This window comes from Falco peregrinus, chromosome 6 (assembly GCF_023634155.1).
Source record: "Falco peregrinus isolate bFalPer1 chromosome 6, bFalPer1.pri, whole genome shotgun sequence".
In the NCBI taxonomy this organism is placed as follows: domain Eukaryota; kingdom Metazoa; phylum Chordata; class Aves; order Falconiformes; family Falconidae; genus Falco; species Falco peregrinus.
Window position 1 is genome coordinate 65,033,623 of NC_073726.1, and position 25,131 is coordinate 65,058,753.

General features: G+C 44.8%; 1 protein-coding gene across 3 annotated transcripts in view; it reads right to left on the reverse strand.

The window, feature by feature from the left end:
* DENND2A (DENN domain containing 2A) overlaps window positions 1-25,131 on the reverse strand; it is a 60,164-nt gene that overhangs the window by 7,374 nt on the left and 27,659 nt on the right. For 2 of the 3 annotated variants that reach the window (XM_055807927.1, XM_055807928.1), the window contains exons 4-14: window positions 24,209-24,363; window positions 20,843-20,964; window positions 19,169-19,366; window positions 16,994-17,087; window positions 15,656-15,706; window positions 12,568-12,755; window positions 11,747-11,856; window positions 11,467-11,536; window positions 10,759-10,836; window positions 10,113-10,253; window positions 7,611-7,759 (exon numbers count right to left, since the gene is read on the reverse strand). In XM_055807927.1, coding sequence (XP_055663902.1) covers window positions 7,611-7,759; window positions 10,113-10,253; window positions 10,759-10,836; window positions 11,467-11,536; window positions 11,747-11,856; window positions 12,568-12,755; window positions 15,656-15,706; window positions 16,994-17,087; window positions 19,169-19,366; window positions 20,843-20,964; window positions 24,209-24,363 — 1,356 coding nt within the window. The remainder of the gene's footprint in view (window positions 1-7,610; window positions 7,760-10,112; window positions 10,254-10,758; window positions 10,837-11,466; window positions 11,537-11,746; window positions 11,857-12,567; window positions 12,756-15,655; window positions 15,707-16,993; window positions 17,088-19,168; window positions 19,367-20,842; window positions 20,965-24,208; window positions 24,364-25,131) is intronic. The other variant, XM_055807929.1, reaches the window with a different exon arrangement.

Sequence of the window (25,131 nt, forward strand, 5' to 3'; positions counted from 1 at the left end):
ATTGCATGCCGGTGGCATCCTTTTCTATGCATCCCAATCGTACCAATAGCTCCCAGCAGCCACGCCACAGCACGGGGGAAGGAGGAAAGCAATGGCCTCCAGCCAGTGCTATCCAGGCACCCTGCAGCCCGTGGAGCTTGCCAAGGCTACTCAGAGCCACGGGACAGTGAAATCATAGGAGGGGAGCACACAGCTGGCCTCTGTAGGAAGCTGCCTGTGGCTCACAGGACCACAGCCTTCCTTCTTCCCCCTTCAAATGCCACCAGTGGCTCAGCTCTAAGCACCTTTGCTGACGACTTCCAGTAGGGTCCCATCCAGAAAACCCATCAGCTTTCTGGCAGGAGGCAGGCTGGGTCTGCAGTCAGACGCAGCAGAGCTCACGGCAGGGCACCAGTTACTCATCCATTCTGAGTCTGGAAGCATTTGTATGCATCAAGGGAGAGGGAAGGCTCGCCACTATAAACCCTGCGTATAATGTAATTTTGTTTTACTAGCATCCTGGTCTCAAAAGGCTGGAGGAGGGGAGGGAGGCTGGTGTGGCCGGGAGGAGTCACATTGCGAGGAAAGATGCCCAGCTGGCTCCTGTTAAAGCCCACAGGGGAATTTACACTCAGCAACCCGGATCTGGCAGTTCATTGCTGAATTGAGAGGGAAAGGGTTTAATGGGTGTGGACTCGAGTTCACTCCGAAAAGTGAAGCCTGGTTTGCCTCCCTCCAGCGAAGTCTGGTAGATTTCAATCTCTGTGCCGTTACACTAACACATGCTGAGCAGAGTGGCATGGCTGGGCTACAGCTCACTGGCTTTCATCAGGTAAGTTCAGTTTAGCAGAATACAGTTGGGGTTGCTGGTACATCAGTGTGACCATATGAAGTAATCAGGCAGCAAACAGTGTTAAGCACATGATGCTTTTTGGAGGCAAGTAAATCCCAGGGGAGAGGCCAGAATCTGCTTAACATGAGAATTTTATCTGGGACTGCAACAGGTAGGGAATGGGCGCCCGGGATCTCTGTGCTGAGAAAGTCTCTTTACAAGATGGGGACAGTTTCCTCCCCCTGCGCTCCCAGAGGCTTTTTTTTTCTTAAGGGGATACTCTATGAGGACCCTTCAAAGGCTGTGTCACAGACTGGTAACTTTAAGCCTTTAAATGGGAGAAAATGCTCAGTTCCACATCCTTGTTTAGGAACGTCTTCAAGTATCCCCCTCCCTTCTCCGCATTCATTCTGCTGGTTGTCCCTCTGTCACTGCTCTGAAGCTGTGCCTGCCCTCATCACAAGCCTATGTCTTGCTGTGTCTACCACACACACAAGGTAGATAATGAGTCAGAAAACAAAATGAAAATAATGAGAAAGCATAGAGCTAGTAAGAAACAGGAAAATTTACAAAAAAGCATCCCAACATCAAAAAAACCAGAAAAAATGCAGGAACATTATCAGAGAAGATAATTTTTCTTGTAATCTTTCATACAAGCTAATCTTGAAAGGAACTGCAACAAAAGTGAATGTGCCATCTTACAAGTGCACTCCAAGTTAATGGGATCCTTTAAAAACTGTCTGCTTCAAGTTTGTGCTACTTTTACACCCATCCATTCCAGGCCATGTTAGCAAATGCAAAAGCAGGGGCTTCTCTTCCCCTCTGTTACTGCAGAGCATATTTTCCACTTCTCAATTTCTGACTGATAATAGCTCCAGTTAAAACAGCAGCAGCAGCATGGAGAAAGTCAAGAGAACTCCGCCCTTCATCACTTGTGCAGAGCACTGTGTCATTACTCATGGCCTACCACTGGACTTACTCCTCTTTGAGGAGAGGTTGAATGTGGAAGCATTAGGAGTTTCACCTTTGCCACAAATCCTCGATCTTGAAGGCACATCCAACTTTCCTGCCTAAAGCTGGATGTGTTCCCAAAGGAACTGACTTTATAGATAGCACTTGAAAACCAATGGAAAAGATCTCTGTGATTCCAGGTAGCTCCACAGAGGAACACTGAACAGCTGAAGTACATGGTTATTTATGGCATGGTGAGATATTATGGCATGCTCTCTCCTACTATATTTATGGTGGCTTGTTCTTCCCTCAACCCTGCTCTCAAGTCCCAGTGAGCACACATGGTACGTGAGAGATTGAGTGGGAGGAAAGATGGCTGAGGTCCAGTTAGTGGAAGTCACAGACAGAGCTGCCTAAGTCTGAAATTGTATGCACTGCACCACGCAGTGGGAAGTAAAGACAGCTTCCCTTTCCACCCTTCCATCTGCACCTGCCTCATCGCCTCCAGGATGAACCCTAGTGATCTCTGCTCTGAAACATTCCTCACCGTGGAAGGCATTTTCAGGGTACAATACTGATAGGGTTGAGGACCGTGAGCTTCCTTTGAAGGCAGAGCAGTTAAGGGATGGACACAGAGGAGGTAACATTGAGGTGTCTCTTCCACATGTGATGCAGTCAGACTTGCTCTGCAGATAGCCCCAGGGAGCTGCAGTTTGCCAGGAGCCCAGCAGAACCTCCGTCCTTTGGAATGACTCAAGCCTAAGCTCCCTCCTTCTCTTGCATAGGCACTGCAACGAGCACTGAAGGACTGCTGATTCACACCATGACTACTGAGCCCTGCAGAAGAATCCCATATGATAAATTCCCTTTATGCCATCTGTGTGACCATGTGCTCTTCAGTCAGCAGTGATGGGGGAGGCTGCCCAAATTACACCACAGTCATAATGTGGCAGGCACCTGTCTGTGAGAAGGTGAATATGGCCACTGAAGTTCTGGCCACTGCTCAAGCTGGACGCCGCTTTCTATGAGATGTGCACAGAATCAACCACAATTGATGTGCACAACACAACCAGAACAGTTTAACGCGCTCTCAACACACTGTTTCAGTGTCAGTCAACATTTGAGGGCTCTCAAACTAAACAGGCAGCCAACGCCTTCAGGTAGCTACAAGGTAATGTCCCTGCTGAAATTCTGATATCCCAGGACGCTTGCACCATAACCATTACTGCTGCCACTGGAGTAATACTGACCCACGGTGCTGTGTTTTGCTTGGCACACTCCTGATGCCACCAGGAACGAAGAGATCTACCCAATGTGATTGCAGTGTGCTCTGGGGAGAGGCCACAGACGTTCAATGCCAGTTGTTCAAAGGGGATACAGACACCACTTTTTAAGGCTTTTGGTTTCAACAGTAATCCTTACAATATTGTGTGGGTCTTTAAAGTACACTTTCAAGACCCTGAGCACGTTTTCATGTGTTCATTCAGCCTTCTGTAGGGAACACGGCTGAGCTGCACATCTGATATCACTTGCACAGAGGCTTGCAGGAGAGACTGAGGTATCACTAGTAGAGAGGTTAAAAAGTGTTGACGTACACAAATAACGGTGTCAGATCTCTCCCTAAAGGGCTGCACTGAATATAAGCTGACACACGGGTATCTCTGGCTGAGCACTCCCTTGGTCAGAACAATGATATTACATCAATTCATGACATTTGTTTGCTTGAACAACAGGCCTTCCCATCACGAAGCATCATCTGCAAAATCCTACGCAGAACAGCCTATGAAGCTGCTGCTTCCTGGTAGCCGCCTTGAACACAGGGGGCCAATACAGAATCTGAATGCAGCAGCTGCAACTACACAGAAACTCGCCTTCCTCTCCTGGGAAAATTTACTCCAACATACATGAGTTACTCCCATTTACATGACTGGCTCTAAAAAGACATCTTGACAACTTGCAACAGCTCCTAAGGAAGGATACTGGCTGCTCAGTTTGGTTGTTTCCTCCCGAACTTTAAAGTGACTATAGGGTTTCCAGCTTTCTGCTCCAAAGGCAGGCACCTATGCTAAAAAGCCCCCCAGGCCAAATCCCTCTTTGGGTTTAGGAGACTTCACGATTTCTGAAAACCACAATTGATTCAATTCAATAATGCCAGGCAGCCCTTTGCTCCCTGTGCTGACCAAACTGCTGAAAAAACGGTGGTATTTGGCAATTTAAGACAGTTTGATTACGTGCTTTTTTTCTTTTCTTTTTTTATAAGCTCTGTTACAGTAGGATTCATTTTACAAACACCTTTGGATTTCTTACACTGTGTCACAGCTGGATTTACTTATGATGGATCGCAGATCTGGTTTACAACATTTAACAGGCACAGGAGCTTCCAACCATTGCCCCACAACTTTGTGCAGCATTGCTGCAAATCCTGCCAGGAGGATGCCACATTCCACCAGCTGTGGGGACTGTCACTGCCTCCCACTGATGTGGCAGGTTAGTGCGGGTGGAGAAGTGAGCACAAAGATGCTCTGAAGAAACAATGACACTATCTGACATCCAAACTTCATCTTTGGGTTTCTTTTTCTTCCTCACCACAATACAAAAAGGAGAAACCTGGGAGGCTGGGATTCACGGTCCCAGATTTGTTTTTGTAGCACACAGAAAATGCTTCTTCTTGATGATTAATCACCTTTTACTGGGGATGACCACATTTAAAGTGTCTACTCTAATTCTTTCAGATCTGCCTTTGATAACAATGACCACTTTGTGCTGTTGACACAGCTGTGGTTTCTGGCAGGGACAGAGGCAATTGCTCAAGTTAGTCAGATCTACAGCAGGCTTTTGAGGAGATCTGGAAGAAGGATGCCTTGATTTTAAGCCCATGCAAGTTTTCCTGATTGAAAAAGCCCTCTGAACCTAACACTCCTCCCCCTCAGGCCAGTAAAAACTGCCCACTCTAGGCACCTTGTGAAATTAGGCCACTTTTATTTGGAAATGCGTTCTAAAAAATGGTTCTACGGTGCCTTGAACCACATGCCAGGCAGCATCACTTGGAAACAAAAGCAGCTCTCTGCTGCAGTGCCTAACCTGTGCCATGACCTCCACTGCTCCAGGACTAAAATTCACAGTGAAGGAACGAACAAAAGCTAGGGAAGATTACACAGACCAACACGGTTTTAACAAAGTCATTTTCCTGGGTTGCGAGGCAATGTCTAACTCCAGTTTCCATAGCAATGGGAGGGGGAACCCCACCCAAAACCTAATAAACCAGATTCTTTCCTTTTCCTCTGCCAAGCTTTGGATTGACATGTCTTTAAAAAACACTCAATGTTCATTCTAAAGATGGAAAACACAAAGTATTTCACTTGCTGTACACTTGTTAGATGCATTTTTTGGCTCAGCTCAAAAACATTTCACAGTCCACACAGTATCTGGCAAAAGACCTTTCAGCTTTCTTTTCCCACGGACTGATTTCATAGCAATTAAAAGATGTAAATAAACGGCATACATTATTTTCTCTGTCACTCACACCCAGACACACCTTTACACACACATACAGACACTGATAGTGCCCACACAAAGAACTACAAAGATGAATGATAAACGCGATTTATTATGCATCTTTCACCATGTCACCTGCACTCTCCCTGTTAATCCATCTCAGCTGGATTATTTCTAGCATTCCTAACCTCTGAGCAGTTTCCAACAGCTGCTTTTATCATTTTTTTTCTTCTCTTAAGCTATTGCCAAAAAGGTTTTTTCTTTCCTCTGAAACTGGCATTTTAACCCTAAAGTAAATACTTAATATTCATTGAGTTCAATGTGTTTCTGTCTCAGGAACAGTATCATTTGGACAGAAGATCCTGTATCTACAATACCATCAGTTTTCAAAACACGGATTTTCCACCAACAAGTAGAAGAGACCTTTTGAAAGGCTCACCAATCCAGCGCACTCAAGTCACTGGACTGAATTAGAATACAATAGTTTACTTAATTATTTTGTTTTCTGTTTTTCAAGCCTTTACAGACCTTTGGGTCATTTTCAAGTTTTTTCTCCACAAAAATGAGCCAGAGAAACTTCATATTTTGTTATTGGAAAAGAGAAAGACTCTTCCACAATTTCTCAGAGCAAAGTCTTCTCAGAAACATCAAGTATTAGAAGTCTTGTAGAGAGATGGCAAATCCACGGTAAATAGTTGAATCTCAGCCCTGTGGCCTAACAGACTCTGGATCTTTAAAACATAATAATCCTTTTTTTCACAGAAGGTGGCTGTTTATGGTATATTTAGAGATTCTAGAAACTACGATTCTATAGCTCTCTCCCATTCTCTTTTACAGGTCTGGGCAGCTGGGCTCATTCTTAAGGACCCCAGATATATGGACAAAAGATACATGGGGAAAAAAAACCCAGCACAAAACCCACTGAAGTGCTCTGAAAAGAGATATTCTGTAACATACACCATGCTTAGAATACGTGTTGGTGTGCTGTCATACAAAGATGTGATAGGAAAAGATCTGGTAAATAAAGGTTCATTCTAAAGTGATGCTTTAAAAAAAAAAGTTCCCTACCATTTTTACTCTTACGACCCAGCCCTCATATAGAGACTACAATGTCATCTGTACCCTTAACAGTTTTTCTCAGAATATAAAATTTGTCCTACAGAGGAGGAGAAAAACCTTTAAAAACAAAGCCAGTCATCATAAATTATCACATAAATCATATATGCTATGTAGAAATATAGCATGGATGAATTATCTTATTTGCAATGCAAGTCTGGATGCTCTGCATGGAATGTGTGGCTTAAGTATCCAGAATAATAAGCATCTATGCATATATCAGTGATAACAAAGAGGCAAATCTTGTCTCTGACCCCAGGCAGCTCCCAAAAACTGCAAGCAGACAGTGCTGCCTGGATGCTACAGCCTCCCTCTCTCCAGCCTTCCTATTCCTGTAATGAGGATGCCTGAGCCCTGTCTGCAGAGAGCCCCAGATCCCTGCAGGATGAATTTTTCCCTTTGCTTTCCTGTTGAAGGGGCCTCCCCATTCTTTGCCCCAGAGCTGCAGCCTGCTGCCTGGAAGTTGTGAAAACAGACAGCTTAGGGGCATTGTACACTGCTGAAACCTGAGCGTGCTCCTAAGTGTCATTACTCATCCAGGCAGCTTTTCTTTCCCCAGCCTTGTCGAACTCTCCTCTCTGAATCCTCAAGTGCTTCAAGGGCTGGAGAGCTGCCAGCCACCAGCTGCACAAGATCTTAAAGAAACCTGGGCCTATTTTCATAATTCAGGAGAACAAACAAAAAAATTTAAAAAAGCAAATTGAGCAGACTCAAAAATAGAAGGGGGAAGTCCTGTGTCTCATTCCCCCTTGCTGTATCCTTCACTTTCATCCCCCACAAGAAAAAAAGTCTTTAGAAACCAGTATTAAAACACAAGCTGAAGATTAAGAAGATTTTGTGACATCAGGGAATAAGCCAGAAGGGACTGTGATCTCTGCCCAAGGCTTGATCCTTGGAAACTCTAGCACAGCTCAGTGGGAAACACTGCAGCATGATGGAGCAAAAGGAGGGGGGTTGCTTCCTTAGCACCAGGTATCTACTCTGAAAATGTTTGGAGAAAAGGGAATTTGGTTCTCTTTGGGGACAAGAAGCAGCACAGTCTTTGCAAGCTGCAAAACGAAATTATGGTGCATGGCCTAAGTTCCCCACTCCTGGGAAGTACAGCCCTGCTCACATCAAACACAAAGTCGGAAAAGAGCAGAGAAGAGAAAAAGAACAAAGCAGAGGGATTAGTCACTGCAGTCTTCTCAGCCTCCCTTCCCTGGCAGCATTTTGTTAAGGAAGTGCAAGGGGGTACCTAAGCTTGTCTGCGATAAAGATGACCCTCCTTTCCAGAAGCAGGGAGGCAAAGACTCTGCTCAGATGCCGCACGCTGAGGGATGTGAACAACGACTCAAAATCAACATGCTCGAGCCTGGAATCAAGAGGCCGCCGCAGCTCGATGACCTGTTGGAGAGAAAAAAGGCCACAGGTCAGCTCTTGCTGCCCAGCCATGCTGTGGCAAACAAGGAACTAACAGGTATTTTCACAGCTAACAAGCCTTACTGACTGTGCTGGCAAACGCTGCACAGTGTTAAGCCCTCAAACACCATCTTTCCAAAGACTTCCCATAAATCCTTCTTCCAGATGAGGAAGATCCAGAGTCCACTCCAATGGGCACAGCATGAGACCAGCCACAAGTTCTCCCCACGGGACTGAGGACAGAAAGCTCTTCATAAAGAGGAAAACTAGTTTGTGTCCAGCTGGGAGTGGTTTCCAGCCTTTCTGGCATTCATGCAGCAGAATGGCATGGAGCCTTTCAGATCTGCACTCTTACTTTTACAGTTATGATTTATTTATTTATTTTTTACTGCAAGAATCTGGATGCCTAGCCTACTGACTACAGATATTTTACATCTGTTACAGAAGAGAACAGCCTGTGGGCATTCTGCTTTGTTCATACCTACTTAAGTAATTCCTGTCACAGCACCTTAGCACTTCATACTCCTTAAGACCGATGCTTATCTAAACTCTTCTTAAAAGCCTCCAACACCACACATTTCATAAATCCCACAAGAAAATTACTCTAGTTCCAAACCACCCTTACCAACACCAAGCCTGCAGCTGAAACATGTCAGTGGCAAATTACTTCAACTAGTTGTTATCTTACTAACAGTATAAACTCAGAACAACTGGTCACCTTCCTCTCTGGAGGAGACTCCTTGTGTAGTTACAGGTTATCATCATGTGTCCTCCTTTGTCCTTTGTTTTCTATATTAAACAAACAATTTTCTCAAGCTTTGCCTGTATTTTCTAAACCACTTAGTAAGTGGAACTACTCTTCTGGGGCTTTCTCCTAGTGTTTGTATTTTTTGAAAAAATGATACTTCAAATATAAATTTCCACCAATGCTGGAAAGTAGAAAAAGTGCTTTTATTTATTATCCATCCCTTCATTTTCTTTCACATTGTGGGAGTTTGTCTAAACAACATCATACTGCTACTTCTGCTCATTGTATGGCCCACTATGCCGCCAGATCCTTTTCTGAAGTACTGTGGCTCACTCATTTACTTCCATGTTACATTAGACTGTTCATTTCTTCTACCCAGCATTTTGCTCTTGTCCATATTGAATTTCAGACTAAACCTTCAACTTAGCAAGGTCATTTTGAATTTTAATCCCTTATTCCCCAAAGTGCCTGCAACCCGTCCCAATGCTGTCACTTACCCATTGCATAAACATAGGGTTTATGCCATCAACTAGATAACTAGTGAATCATAGAATCGTTTAGGTTGGAAAAGACCTTTAAGACCATCAAGTCCAACCGTTAAACCAGGACTGCCAAGTCCATCACTAAAGCATGTCCCTAAGCACTGTATCTATGCATTTCTTAAACACCTCCAGGGATGGCGATTCCACCACCTCCCTGGACAGCCTGTTCCAATTCTTGATCACCTACCCTTTCAGTGAAGAAATATTTCCTAGGATCCTAGGAAACAACAGCCAAAACATTCTCACAGCCTAACGGCACACCTCTGGGACTCTGCTCCTCAAGTGCAGATTTTGCAGTCATTTCATTTAGTTTGGACTGTTTTCAGTTTGGTTGAGGAGAATGCCACCATCCAGTGCCATGCTAAAAGCCCCCAGACACAACCTCTCTCAGCTTGCTGCCCAACAGGACGAATAGCAAAGACTACCCTCAGTTTGGCTCTCTCCATGTTCCCACAGTCCTTCAATGCTACGCCCAAAAGCACTCTTAAAACCCTCCCAGCATCCTCATACCACACTGTGAGATGCAATACGTACCCTCACCCCCACGCTGTGCAAATGCCATTCTGAAAGGCTGCAACATTGCCCTTGTGTAGTTTCAGGTATTTTTTTGACCAGAATCCCGTGTCCTGACCCACACAAACAGTGGTTCTGTATTAAGGACGCTGGAGCACATGCCATGAACCCTGTCTTCAGGAAGCTAAGTATGGGGGTCCTTGAGCAGATCCAAGGTCATATGCTGGGCAGCATGGGGCCCGCCAGCCTGTGCCACTTGGCCTCAAGGCCAATACCTTATTTCATTCTGCCATATTAGCATGGTTGTGTCTTTACATTAATTTTTACCATATGATTTCTCTGTCGATTCTGAGGTCGCTGAACTCTCTGTGCCATCCCCTCTGGTTCCCTATTTTACTCCCTAGCTTCCTCGCACAGTTGCCAGACAATCTGTCCTTGAAGATCTCCAGTGCTATATCAAAGTTCCAACTTCCAGTTGCCAGTCCTGCACCATGTGCTGGCCTAAGTCTTGCTCTCTCTAGGGTGGTGTCTTTACCTCGGTTCCTGAGCCTGGCAAGAAGTTCTTGACTGTAATTGTCCGGCCCAAAGCTGGGAAAGGTGCCTCCATGACACTCCTCATGAGAGGCTGCACCAAGGCTGGGGAAATGCCTCGTCTTTTCTCAACCTCATCCAAGATCTGAAATAAAGGCATGAAGATACAAAAAACATGTAAATCAGGAGGAGGGAGGCAACACCAGGAATTAAGTGCACCAGCATCTGCATTCTCTCCTTAACCCAGCATTAACATGGAGCCTTGAATCATAAGGAAGAAGGTAAAAGGTGCATCTAAAGACCCTCTGTTTCCTTCAGCAAGAGAAACCCAGCTCCAGTGAGGTTACTGGAAAGCTTGCAATTTGCAAACTCCCCACCACACTCAGTGTCAGGACTCCCTGCCTTTTAATCTCTCAGCACTTGTATTCTGGTAGTACTGCTGAAAGAAGAAGGCAACAGCTGACAATCTAGTTTTCTTTTCAACTGTGTTTTTCCTAGGTGCTGGAATTAGCATGTGCTTGCCTTGACACCACTGTTTCAGGCCCTTTCTTCAGCTACCACGTTCCCTAATCCCCATTCTTCTGGTGTTGACTTCACCTTCAGGTCCCTCTGGGACTACAGCACAAATTCCCTTTCTTTCCCCTCCTCACCTTAGAGAAGAGGTTGAAGCATCCAAGGCGACTCACAATGCAGTAAACTTCTGGGAGACGCTTTCCCTTCCCACTGGGCTTTCAAGACAAATGCAAATACACACACAGAAACACCAAAAAAATGTCAGTTACAACTACTGCAAAGAAAGTGTGATCAGTCTCTTAATTCTGCAGTTTGCTGGTTGGCTCAGAAACTGGCAGACGTTTGACAGCATGCTGCTGCTGACAGTATCTTAAGCCTGACTCAATCTCTGGTATGCTAGAAACAGTGGGGAGAAATGGGTACATCCACAGTATGGTGCCAACCTTCCCAAGGCAAATGACTAATGCAGGGCAGACTGCTCTACAGAGACAACTCTGAGCCTATAGGACCAGCACAGGTTTAGACAGCTCTTTAGTAGCTATGTAAACCTAAGGGAGACAAACCGTGTCTTCAGCTTAGTGGTGAAACAACAGTCCATGGTCATAATGTTAAGTGCTGGTGTAAGGAGAAGGCAATAAGCTATGCCTGGAGCAGAGGACGGTACTCAGAGAGGGACTTTGGCAGTGAGAAGAGCAGAAGAGAGCAAAAGCTGCTCTGTTGCTGCTCTTTCTTTCCACACTGAAAGAGAAGAGCAGTCAACTTTCCACTTTCCAGAGAGGGTGCCAGGAACACCAACCCCACAGAAGGCAGCATCTCTAGGAAAAGAAAAAACCAGGGATAATTACCAGCAGCCTTCTACAGTATCCGAATCGCCTGCTTCCATCTTCTCCCGTCAAGACAAATGAGAACGTCTCACTGAAGAAAGAGAAGCCAGAACGACAAGAAACCCATCACCCACATTAACAGTCTTTGACATACAAATCCAATACACCCACAATATTTTTGCATTTCCAGTACACCCCTCTCAGGGCTTTGCCCAGTTTTCTACTGTAACAGCTCTCATATTTAATTAGCTTGCAAATAAATCTGTTTCTTATGAATCAGGATACAAAGTATAGTACTTACCTGGCAAACTGATGGATGGGGGCCCAGTCCTTTGCATCAGGGAAGCAAAACTGGGGAATAGCTTTCAACTGATCTTCTGCCTCACGCATGAATTTGAACGAGCGCTCAAGCTAGCAGAATAGAGAGAAGGAATGTTTCCAATTAGTCATGTGGGGATGGAATGACTTCAAATATTTTTCCTGTGACAAATGAAGAGGTGATGACAGAGGCTAAGCTTCTGCCTGGAAGATATTAAAATTTCTGTGATTCTGGCTCACCTAATCTTTACACATCTTAAAGTAACTCTGTGCCCCCAATTCCGCCAAGCCCTGCATCTGCAGCACCTGCCCCTGCTACACTGTGCCTCTAATCGGGACACATCTTCCAGCAAGGGGTAAGAGAACTGAAGTCTGAGGGGAGCTCTGGTTACACCCCGTTTACAAACACACTGTCACACTGGCACTGTTTCACCCATTCCTTGTTCCCCATTTTGAGCCAGACTATTGGTGAAAGCTGTGCCTTCCCTTTAAGAACGTATGTCTTCTCCCAAGTGTCAGTTTTCTTTAAAGAGAAAAGGGGCAGAACGGGAACAGCTACATAAAAGTCATAGCCAAGGGCAGCAAAAGATCTAAATCAGCTGCTCTTTCAACAGTGAGAAATACCATGACAATTCTCAGGGACTGACTGCAGCCCCTCTTACTTTAGTCTCACTGAACACTGACACAGCACAGTGGTTACTGATATAACATGTGGTCAACAGAGAAGCTGTGGCTTCTCCAGCTGTGCAAGCACACCATGCTATCTGAGACATGTCAGCCAGACCTTCCTGATGGGCACCGTACCTTCAACGGGAACTGCTGGGTAACCTCAGGGACATAGGCAGCCCCAGCCTGCTTCTTGTGCAGTGACACCACTACGAAGTACTCAAACAGCTGCCTCTCTTGATATTCGATCAAGTCCCGTTCCAAGGTTTGGTACCGTGGGGTTTGCTTCAGGCGAGATTTCACATGCACTAGGCGCTGGCTGTGAGCTATGAAGAAAAAAGATTAGAGATTGTAACGATCTAGCTCTTTGCACAGAGCATCAACAGCGCTTTGCAGAGACTTACAGATAAACTCAAAACCACCTCACTGCATTTACTTTGTCAGTGGCTGAGTAAGAGGCAGGAACCATTTGGAAGCTGCGCTATAAATATCAACAGAGACAGGGCATAATCTTTCGAGTGCCGTCACCTTGAAGAGTTCTGGCAGCAGCAGGATTTCATGGATAGCTTTTACAGCTGAAGACAACGCAAACGGAGATCCATATGGGACATGGTGTAACAGGTAACGTCTGGGCACTCATCCTAGCATTCATTTATGCATCTTTCAAAGCCAACAGTTAGGTGATTGATCACCTTGGTGCAGAGGAGGCTGTGGGTAGCAATCCCCATGGTTTCACAAGACCAGCACTTGGGTCAGGTTAGGGTTCCACTGGCTGAGTAACACTGGGAACTCCCAGCTTCAGTAACACAGGCTGGGCTGTAGGCCAACAACAAAAAAGTGTGACAAGAGGTGCAAATGAAAAAGGCTGGCTCGTGCCAGTTCTTCCTGTGTCTAAAACTAATCTCTCAGGACCATGTTTCTGCAAGTTCACCCAGGACAATGGGAAAACAAGAAAAACTGCCAAGCAAGCTGTAACTGCAACACACATGAGCTGTGGGACAATAAACATTCCAGCATGGAAAGTAATGAAAAGCTGCCTGCTGAGAAGAGACCAGATGAGATTCCCTAAGACCACCCCCTTGCTTTGTTTTACAGTCGCATCCAAAATTAAATCTCCATGATGTCTCCCTTACCCCTACTACAAAAGAAAGAATTAACTACAAGCAGAGACCACAGCACATTCTCACAACTGTGCTTTTTACGAATGCGAGTGGCAACGCAACGTTTTGACAGAAACAACCACACAGATGCTGCAGGAACTCCAAATACATGAGATGTCTGCTTGGCAGAGAGGGCTTCCTGAGAGATGCTATATACTTTAGGACAGACACTTGACCTTTTGTCTGGTAAAGTTGTGCCACTCACAGACTATTCCGGATAATGTAATTGAAAGCAATCTTGAGGTGCCTTTTAAATCAGACAGCGTAACAACCTCTGGACAGTTGAAGCCCTCGAAAGATGCCTCAGACTCCTTTCTCTCATCACCTATTATGTGATTTGCTCTAAGGCTTTAATTCTTCAAAAGTTTTCAGAAGTGGTTTCTGGTTTACCAGGGACTTCAAAAAGAGCAGTGTCACAGCAATGCTGAGTGCTTCTGAAAAGCTTGCTCAAGCTCTGCATTGTTTATATCCTGTGCAACCTACTAAAGATATCAGGATTTTACTGCTGTCATCATGGCAGAGGTTGTCTTTGAACATTTTTCCTTCCCAAGGGTCAGCACTTACGGCTCTGACATGCAGTCTGATTATTGCTGTCTGATGATTTACTGTGTCTCAGATGATGTACAGTGACTTGCTAAGCCGAGGTAACTGGATGGTGTGTTTGGTCTATTAAGTAAAACATACAAAATTGAAAGCGCCAGACAAAAGAGACTTGCTAAGTCATCTCACTTTCCTATTTAAAAATAGGAAAGTCAACAGTTCAACAAGGCATAAAGCAAAATACAGGTGTAGCTAAAGCAAACAGCAAGTGCCAGAGCTCCTGTTCACACTTATGTAGGCTTGCACAGTCACTCAGACCCACATATGGATCTGAATATTGTTCAGTCCAGCGCTGTCGGATTTGAGATGACTTCACACAATCTCCATCATCCCCTCTAAAGGCAGTCCCTAGCTGCAGTTACACAGATGTTACAGAGAAACATAGGATGATGCACACGATTTGCTATGGCAACCAGTAACAGACAAGAGTTTGAGTCTTCCTGGACACATCTAGACTGTTTTTCACAGCTACATCTGAACACAGACTATATTTCACAACCTTGTTTTACAAGACAGTTGCAAATGTAATTTCTGTGCAATCTGGGAGCAAACCCTCCCTCCCCATCTCCAGCGTAGCCTGAGAACCTGTCAAAAGGTAGGTGGTGGCAGCAATTTTCAGCTTGATCTTGCTAACACAGCAGTACAGATGAAAGATTTCCCAATGCAGAGGAGTGTACGAGTATACAGTCACTCTTGTATGGGAAGCTGTGCTCACAAGAGGGAACTCATTCTGAGGTTTCTGTTCTAAAAACCTGAAAGAGGGTAAGAACGAGCACTCCTAAGCACAACACACTGTAGTTGACACAGAGCTCACTGCTGCTTATGCCTGTCTTTTCAGCTTGGGAACTGACCTGCGACCCAGATCAGGTGTGCATGTGAGTCAGGAAACTTTGGAATCTGAAGAAGATTCCATCTTGCATTCTAACTCTACAGGAAGGTTTCAGAAGAATATTATAGAGACCAGTATACCATATAGCTGAAGTAAGCAGTGCAGTGCTTTATCCCAACTTGGCCAGCGCAGAAGAGTTTAACTAGCAATAAATCATAGACTGCAATTCTGTTTTCCAAGCTAGGCGGTCTGGCTGGCGGTTTTTCTCCCTTAGTAAACATGTAGTGGGGTTTCTGAACACTCTGTCCCATGCAATACTGCTTCTGTCAGCCTGGTCACACATCTGTGACTGTGTACTTAGAAAAATCTCACTGTATTTCCACAGTGTCCAAGCCATCTCCTAGGAAAGTCAGTGCAAGGAGCTTTAATGGGAAATGGAACAATGTTTGGTTTGGACTCTTCTAGTTCTCTGCCCATGGATTTTCTTCTGTGGTATTGAGAACTTTGTTTTCTCACTGTGTTCTGAGTGAAAACAAGCTCCTTTTCCGAAGGCAGAACACAGAGGAGAGCTCTTGACCCAGGATCTCAGTGCAGAGTTGGTCAGGAGCCTTTTGCTCTCATCACACATTTGCCTTACCTTTCAGCTTCTCTTCAGTATCACTGTCTGATTCACTGTTTTCATCTGTAACTAAGAAAAAAGAAAGGGGAAGATGAATCAAGTAAAGCCTGTTTATAACTGTGCATTTCTTACCACTGGCATGAGAAACCCAGGCCTGGCAACTTCAAGGAAGACAATATAGATCCCAAGGGATTTGTTCTTTTCAAGGGTGCACATACCCGCAGACATTTAGCTTACCAACTTTGGTATCTTCCCATTCATTCAGGGAATAATAAAAACACCAACAAATTAGATTTTGCACAGCCAGGTGAGCTGCATAAAGAATAAAATGCCAGAGCAGTGTTTTATCCAAGTCTGTATAAGCACAACACCAAGGCAAATTACTGATTAATATGCAGTAGTTTGCAGGAAAAGGGATAAAAAAATAAGCAAACAAACAAAAAAAACCAATTTCCAGACTGAATCAGCCTCAAGGTCTATATGGCCCAATAGCCTGTCTCTGTCAAGGATGCCTTAGATGCTCATCTGGGACAGCTTCAGAGAGGAGTATAAAAAACAGTGCAGAGACAAGTCTGGGATGCTTCCCCTGAAGGTGCATATAAACACACTCATCCATTCTGCAGGTGTATATCCTATATAAAATAGGATAAACAGTAAGAAGCAATTGTGGGAAATAAATAATGCTGGTGGTCACCTTTTGCTGGCAATTAGGGTGTTTGGGAAAAAAGTACTGTGTTGGAAAGACATAATTATAAGTTTTACAGAGATGAGATGTTTAAAAGTAATGGCTCTGAAGTACCTGAACACTTCTGGCAAGTTGTTAATTGACAGTGGAAAGCTGAAAGTCTCAATCTTACTACGATGGAGATGGTCCTACAGTCAAGTCTAGAAAGCCTGATTCCCAACTGAGGCTATTTGTTTATTGGGATGCTGAAGGAACCACGACTGTTGCAAAATCTGCTATGTTCCATTGGACAGTTCACTGAAGTGACACATTCCCACAAAATATTTTGATCTCAACAAACGAGACTTTTTGGACAGAACATTCCTCTCCAAAGCTTCCAGCCTGTTCCAGAAATAAACATCAAAAAAGGGAGACATTTTTGGTGCGACCTATAAGGTTATCATGCAAAGCCATGGAATGAAAATGAAGCAAGAAAACCAAAAAAGTTCTGTTTTAGTGAGTCTTTTCAGCAGAGGAACAGCTTTTATCTTTCCAAAAGAATGGGTGGAAGCCCCAACTCAGTCTCACTCTGGACTGGGAGAAGCACTAGAAAATGTCACATAAATCACTAAGCCTAAACTCTAAGTCAAGTCCTCAAAAAATCTTAGATATATGATTCAAAGTTCCTTTACCTTTCCCTGAATTGCTCTCTGTAGACTGTGATAGTCTCTTGACACGCTTCTTTCCCCTTCGTGCCTCATAAATGGCATTGATTTTCAACACAAGCTGCTCCGCAAACACAAACAAACAAATGTTATTTTCCTCCCCAGGCAAGAAATAAAGTTAGAATTTCATGCAGAGTGCTCTGTTTCCCATCCCTGGCCACACTGAAACTCTTCGCTTGACGTCCCAGAACTGACAATTACCAGCATCTACCTTGCACAGCAATCTGCACCTGTGCGGCCAATGGCCACACTCTGGTACAAAAGCAGTACAGTCATGCTGGCACAGCGGGAGCCCAAGGTAACAAGCCCTGATGAAAGGCCAGGTCTTTCTGCACTGTGTGACCATACAAACTTGACAGTGCCTTCCTGGGCCTCTCCATACAATGGTCCATACTCTAGGGAGCATCAGGTGGTGCCCTGGGAACCTGTCCTGGTCTGCAGGTTTGAAGCAGAAAACTGGTTGGAGAATGACAGCAAACTTTAATGTCTTATGCCTTTAACATCTGCTGTGAGATGTGCTGGAAAAGCCTTCATACCAAGCATGGGGGAAACACATCATACAAGGAACACTGAAGAAATTGAGATGGGTAGGCATCAATGGTGCTGAAGTACCTTGTACTAGTGGTTTTCTTTGCAAATCCTTTAATCTCTGGCCCCCCAGCTGGCCAGGAGAGAAGACACTTCAGTTTTGGGCATAGCTGCGCTTAGTGGTTCATTCAGTGTCTCTGGTCTCCCTATCTGTCCCTGAAGGAGAGTGGAATTGCAGAAGGACCACGCCAGGCTTCCCCAAACCTCCCTGAGCAGAGCTGACTCCTTGCCAAGGTCGCAGGCAGAAGCAGGAGGACATAGCCACAGCATTCAGATTTATTCCAGAAAGTCTGGGATCCCTGCACACACGTGCTGAGAGCTCAAGGTAGAACAGGTCCACCACACACTTGGTCAGGGAACTTTGAATCCAAATGTTTAAGTGAGAGGCAGGATACTCTGGTGTGGAAGTACAGCCTCCACCCAGCTGCCCAGCTCAAGTCTGAGGTTGATCTTGCCACTGACACAATGGATCAATCTGTTCTGAGCTTGCTCTGCACAACTGCTCAGTGGCACTGCCTGGTAAATACATACTTGTAATCCTCCCTTCAGTTGACATAAAGTATGTGTGAACACACTGACAGAGCTCAAGCACATGCACAGACGTGTCAGCGTACTGGGAAAGAAAACCCTAGACATTTGTAGTCTTTGGCTCATTCCTGAAGAGCTGACCTATACAGAGAGGGCATTAAAAAAATCAGATACGCAAACATGAACACAGATTTGGCAACCAGGAAACAAAGAAGATACACAAACATATCCCTTTTCCCCCAAATGAAAACAGTGGGTTCAGAAAAAAACCCACCACAGACAGCCCCTGGTAGCCTCTGCTTCTCCTGCGAAGACTAGGAAAAGGAATTGTGTTTTTATAACTGTGTTTTTGAAACATTCAATAGATAGACTGCTGCTGAACCTCATTTGGACTGAATACACTTCCAGCTAGATCTAAAAGAAATAAAATTGAAATGGAGTCATGCCGTATCTAGATATGAAGTAGGAAACATTGCTCCAGAAAATGCTCTTGACTACAGAGAACTCCTTGTGTCACTCAAATGTTAGTATTTTCATTGTTCATCTACAATCACACCCTACCTTGAATTACAACCAACCAATGCATCCATAAGACCTAGCAAAGAACAACAGATTGCCAGGTGGGAACATCACAACACAGAGACAATTTCTGACTGTTCCATCCACGAAGCAAAGAAAGAAATATGACGGGGTACGTCTTTTGCAAAAACACTAATTGCTTTTTTTGCCTCTTACAAACTTCAACTTTTATCCAAAAATTAAAATGCCTTTTTTCTTCTTGTTATTATTATTCTCTCTCCTGATAACTATGATAACTCAGACAGAAAAATAACCGCTTCAAAACTTGCAGAGATGTTTGTGAGCCGCCTTCTTCAGGCAGAAAGGGGGTTAAACAAGTCAAGTCAACCGCCAGGACAACAGCTTTGTTGCAGGAATGCCACACTGCAAACTGAAAAAAAACATTGTCTTGTACTCACATTCCTGTCTGGAAGAAGCCAAACATAAAAGAGAAAGCCCTAGATTTACCTTGGGAATCTTCCTTCTCCTCTTCCCATTCTGAGGGTCTCCCAAGGAGAAGAAGGTGTCATCTGGACTGCTGGGGGTCGAGGGAGGGCTGATTTTAGATGGTGACCCAGTCCCATCACGGCTCAGTTTTCGAATGTCTGGCAGTTTGAAACTCCGCCGCTCTGAGTTTTGTCGGAAAAAAATGGGCTTGGAAAGCAACTGGAAATGGAGGAGAAGGAACGAATGAACACAGTACCTCTCGTACCTTTGCTTCATTGCTAACACTGTCATGGCAGCAAATCCAGTGGGGCAGCCATAGCACTCAGCTGGCAAAACAGCCCTGAGAACTTTCACAGATTTCTGCACATGCAAAGAACTCATCCAGCTGCCAGGCTAGACCAGGACTATCTTGACCAGCAATTTAACTATCCCATATTCATTCCAGACCAGAACACAATCTCAGGGGTTGGCCAAGAAGCCTTGCTCCAGTTTGAGAAAACCCACAACTTCTCAGGACTTGTGTAATCCAGGCTGGAACTGTAAACAGGACAAGACTAACCAACCAGCCAACCACACACATTTGGGATAATCAGCAGCAACACAGAAGCAGTGAGACCAGACAAAACGCACTGTCAGTATGGCTGTCTTTGACAGTAGCCAGAATTAGATATTTCAGATGAGGGTTCAAGAAATGCCATGATAGACAATTGTGGAGACTGGCTTCCTCCCAAGCTCATTAGCAAGTTCAGTGGGAGCACAACAGATATTTAAGCACCAAAGTTCTTGAAGTCCATGTCCAAAAACAGCACCAGAGAAGCAGAAAGCTCAGCTGCAGTTGCAAACCCGTTAGTTGGCAAGAGAGCTGCAGCACTTCTTTTCTGACTGATGCAGATCACAGCCTTTAGATGTCAAAGTACTGTAGTGTAACACAATTACTCCCATTCAGCCCTTTACTAAGTGTCTCCTACCGGGAACCATATCTACAGTGAAAAGCATTCCTGTGTAACACTGCAGCCCCCTTTCGATAGCAGAGGTGGGAAATCAGGATACACAGATGATTACAAAGCTCTCCGAGGGAAATCGACTCCACCCTAATGTTCACAGACCCTTGCAGATCTACATCTCACTAGCAACAAGGAGAAGGGATTGAGAACCACAGAACAACTTTAACTTTTAAGTGTTGAATTATCCAAAGAAACCTCAGTTGCTGATTAAGCTGGTTGGAAAACAGCAACACATCAACAAACACTGCACATCAAACTTCTGAAAACACTGGGTAACAGCTCTAATAATAGCTGCATGGAGAGCATAAGAAAACCTTTTGGTCAGGAAAACCATGTTTAGATCCCCGTTATCCACTCTGAACCCAGCTGTTGCCAAGATGACTTCTGCTGTGACATAGTCCCTGCTGTTCCAGGCTTGGACTATCTAAACAGACAACAGGAACCAACCAGAACGGCTTGGGAGGCTGAGGGCAAGGCTGGCCTTGGTAAGCCCTGAGCTCTGAGCAAGAAGTGCAGTCTGATGCAATAAATCCCCCCCTCTTATCACACTGTACTCTGTGGTAAAAAACAAAAAGGAAAAAACCCTAACATGATGAAAGTCATTGACAAAACTCCACCTTTTCCACACAGGGCCTGGATTTCACCCAAAAACCTTCTGAAGCAAGAGAGGTGGCCACTTGAATCAAAGTACCTTAGTGGGAGTCCCAGGTACAGAAGAGGTGGGTGATGCTGGGAAGGTCAGGACACATTTCTTCCCCAAACAGCGGCTGTTGGTCTCAATGTCTTCGTAAGGGTTTTCCTTCGATGGTGGATCTGCAGCAAAAAGCCACAAGCAAGAAACTGTAAGTGCAGAAAATCCTTGAGGTTTGCCATAAAAATCTGTTTTGGGATCTGCTGGCCTTCTCCCACCTCCCACATCAGACCAAAGACCTGTTCTCAAGCATTCCTGCATTGCTTCATTCTCTCCATAGCCCTAGAAGTCCAGCTGCTTGCTGGACAGTGTCCAAACCCTGACACTGACATATGCAGCCATAGGAACATATCACAGATACTACAGATGGAAAAGACCTAGTGAGTCCTCAAGTTCGTTTCCCTGTCTTCAGAGGAGCTGTGAGATTCTCATGCACGTTGGCCCATAGTTGTATTTCCTTCTTTCCAGTCTTCTGCTTAGGATTGTCTAAATGAAACTGTGAGCTGAAGGCTAGCATAAAGGTCCTCTCTCTTCTGTTTAAACCTCACATTTACAGGGACCTCTGGTCATCATTTAATTGGGCTGAAGCAACGCACTGCTCTTGGGCTGACTCTGCAGGAAGATTTAATCCCTTCTCTGAACATAGATGTTGGTCACACAACACAGGTTTTCAAACAAATCTCAGGTGCCCCACTTTAGAAAGCGAGAAGGATTCGCCTCATCTAACCCAGGCCACCTAAAAGTCAGGATGCTCTCCCTCTACAGGAGGCGGGGTAGGGAGGGACACTGCTGAAGTAACGTTCAGCTCATTCTTACCTAGGATCCCCTCAAAACCACAAGGCTTGAATGACCACACAGAGGTGTCACTTTCCACTGATTCTGGAGATGAGGCACACAACTAATCTGAGTTTTAAACAGCCAAAATTACATATAATGTATTTCTTAAACCCCGTTCTTCAGCAGTGCTGGGAAATGCAGACATAGGCATGTTCAAAAAGGACACACAACTCTGAAAAAGCAGGTTGTGACATCTCCATCCAAGCATCTAATAAACCAATGACAAAGGCTTAGCCCAAGCACCTGTATGGGCAGGCAATCTGTTACAAGGTTTCTCTCTTCATTGCCACCATTTCATGCCATCCCAGTGGACAGCTGGGGCTCCGAGCAGCTGCCTTTTTCTTACTGTCATGAATGCTTGGCTGAGAGCAAAGACTGGAGGTTGGTGATGCTGCAGGCCTCTGGAGTGGGCACCGGTAATGGCTGTAGGATCTGTCTAACTGCTGCATTCCCACCTGCCTGCAAGCAGGAGTGCAGCGGAAGTCTTCAGACAAGGACAGAAACCCAAGTCTTTTCCAACACTGTCTTCTACAGTGGTTTGATGATGCCCATCACTACAGTGGTGGATCTGAATTCACCAAGGAGAAGGAAAGCATGTGCAACACCAGCAAAGCAAGTCTGCATGAACATCCTGTAAGCAAACACGCTCCTGCCCCTGAAAGTGACTCCCCTTTCTGTCACATACCTGGACAGATAGGAGAAAAAAGAACAAGCTTGGGTTCTGTTGCCTACCCATCCTCAAACTGCTCAGCAGCACATCCAGTTAGTCTCAGTCTGGAAGAAACACCATTTCCCTCTTTTTGACAAATAAACCTTCTCATCCATCTGCCCAGTACAATTTACAATACTCCAGGTAAGCAATGGCAAACAGGTAAACAGATGGTGCACGCAGGGAATCTGTGTGACTTCCTGGGAAAGGGAACAGTTCTCCCACCAATAGCTGAACCCCCTGTAAGTCACACATATGAATATGGGGTGTATGTATGTGCTTGCATGCCGTGATGGACACACATGATTATCTGTGTGTCAGCACTAGTGTCCTGTGGCTGAAGGTTCTTTTTTGTTCCCCCTCCATCGGTGTGGTTCTCATATGTTGTTTTGTGGACTACACCCATCTGTGGTCTTGTGAAAAACAAAACTGCAGCTTTCTTTATTATCCCTGTCGACCCCTTTTCCCAAGCTTTCATGGTAACACCACCAGGACTGCAGGAACCAATTAAAGTTCACTGACTCCACGCAAAGCCTAAACATGCAGCAAGAAAACAAAAAACCAAACATGCCCCATTAGCTGACAATTATCCGTAACTTTGTTTTCTTCTAAGCTTTGCAACTAAAAGCTGGAGGGGAGAGAGATTTCAGCCTGGTATTTGAGTTCCCTGCAAGCTTGGGACACAGGGGTTTGCTTGTGTTTGAATGGATCGATTTGCCTATACAGCCACTCTGTAACGTTATCCATGTTATTCCAGCTGATGAGGTGACCCTTACACAGTGGTTTCTGAGACCTCCCACCCCGCCCCAACACAAAAAAGTCCAGTAGCTGCTCAGGCACTCCCTGTTCCTTTGCCCCCCAAGTAAAGAGAAGAAAAAAAGCAAACACAAGGCTTCGAGCTCCACAAATGAGGCCAACAGCTTCAAAAAATGTCAAAAAGGATGGACTGGCATCACCTTGTCTGCCATCAGTCCCAAAGGAAAAACAATTCCTTTAAGAGATCTTTCTCATCAGCTATGATCAGATTTTATTCATATCCAACTAGTAATGCCTGGTCTACTCCTCAGAAAGCACAGCTCCTCCCATGCTGAACAACACAGACCACCTTTGTAGGATTACAGCTGCACAGCGTGAGCTGATACAGCTATTCTCTTCCTATTCTGTTAAAACACAGCCATGAGCTTTACACAGCACCAGCCTACAGCTACTAAAACTTATTAGGGCTTTTTCAAGAGGGACGCTTCCATTCTATGTTCTGTAAAAGGCCATCTAACTCACAATATTCAAAAACACCATATAAATGGAGAGGGTTACAGGGAATAATCTTTAAAATGGCATTGATCTGCTGCTGAAGTTAGAGAATTAAATAAAACTCAGTTTCAAAGACTGTAGGACCTGGTTTCTTAATTTCAATGGTACCTGGAGCCATACACAATCCTACTTCTGAACCGTGGAACTGAATTCAAGCCTATGTTTTCAGACTGTTTGCATTATCTCAGCAGTAACAAGCTCACCACCGTGGACAGACCAGAGCTGCGAGAACTAGTCTAGATGACAAAAGGAAGACAGGGGAGAGATGCCAGCAAAAAATTAAAGCTGGTTCCCACATGTCTAAGGTTCACCTTTGAAGCTGATGTGTTTTGAAATATTCCATCCATTTTTCTTATCACTTGCCAATAAACCGCATAAAATGTGTCTTAGTTTGCATTTGGATAATAAACATACTCCATTCAGCACCTGTGGTGAGTGCCTGTTGGCCACGAGTCTTCTCAGTTACTCAGCATTAGCAGTCAAATCCCTTCCCTGTCCAAAGCTCCTACCCAGTATGTCCTGTCCAAAGCTCCTACCCAGGATGTCTTCATAGACGTTCTCCTCAGATAAAGTGCGTGTGAGGGCCAGCTTGGTCTGCGCGTACCAATCCACCCGGCCATTCTCTGACGATGACTGCAGCAAGTCTTCAAATTCATATGACTTCCTGCACCATTGATGGGAGGGGAGAAGGAGCAAAGAGGAGGGTGATACAGTTAACTCCAGCATTTATAATCAAATCACAGCTAATTCACTTCAACATGCCACACAGTCGACAAAATGAATTACTGAGAACGTTTCACAGCCTCATCCCATATAAGGCATGAAAAAATGACCCTGAGATCGGTTATTTTTATCAGCCACACAAATAAAGGCATTTTGGGGATGCCGTAGATAATCTGGGTTGTCACGGCAATAACACACTGTGAAGATGCGAGTGTTAAGTGGCACATCCTGCAACACTGCACAGAACCTTAGGGCATGAGCGGACCATTTACAGCGCAGATCCCACCCTTGGCAGGAACAGAGGCGGCCCAAAATCAGCTCTCTTTGAGCAGTACAGGAAAGCAATACTCACATGCAGGATGGTAGAAAGGGTAAAATCAATTAAGTGTCCTCCACTAACAAACCTGGAAAGTTTCAGTTTCCTTCCTGCACCCAAGCCAAGAATTTTTAGGTGACAGTTTATGCAGAAGTCACTGGAAACAGCTATGCATTTTATGCTCCCTACCCCAAAAGTGTGACAATCATGTGGGAGGGGAGAAAAGGCAAGAAAGCACACCAGAAGAACATGTAGACATCAGATTCAGTCAGAGGAATAGGTTTACTATGAACAGTGAAAATGGTGAAGTAGAATCTAGAGATTATCATTCCAGATGGAAATTATCATTCCAAACTGCTGCAGCTGTAGCAGTTTTGTAATGAAATAGATTTT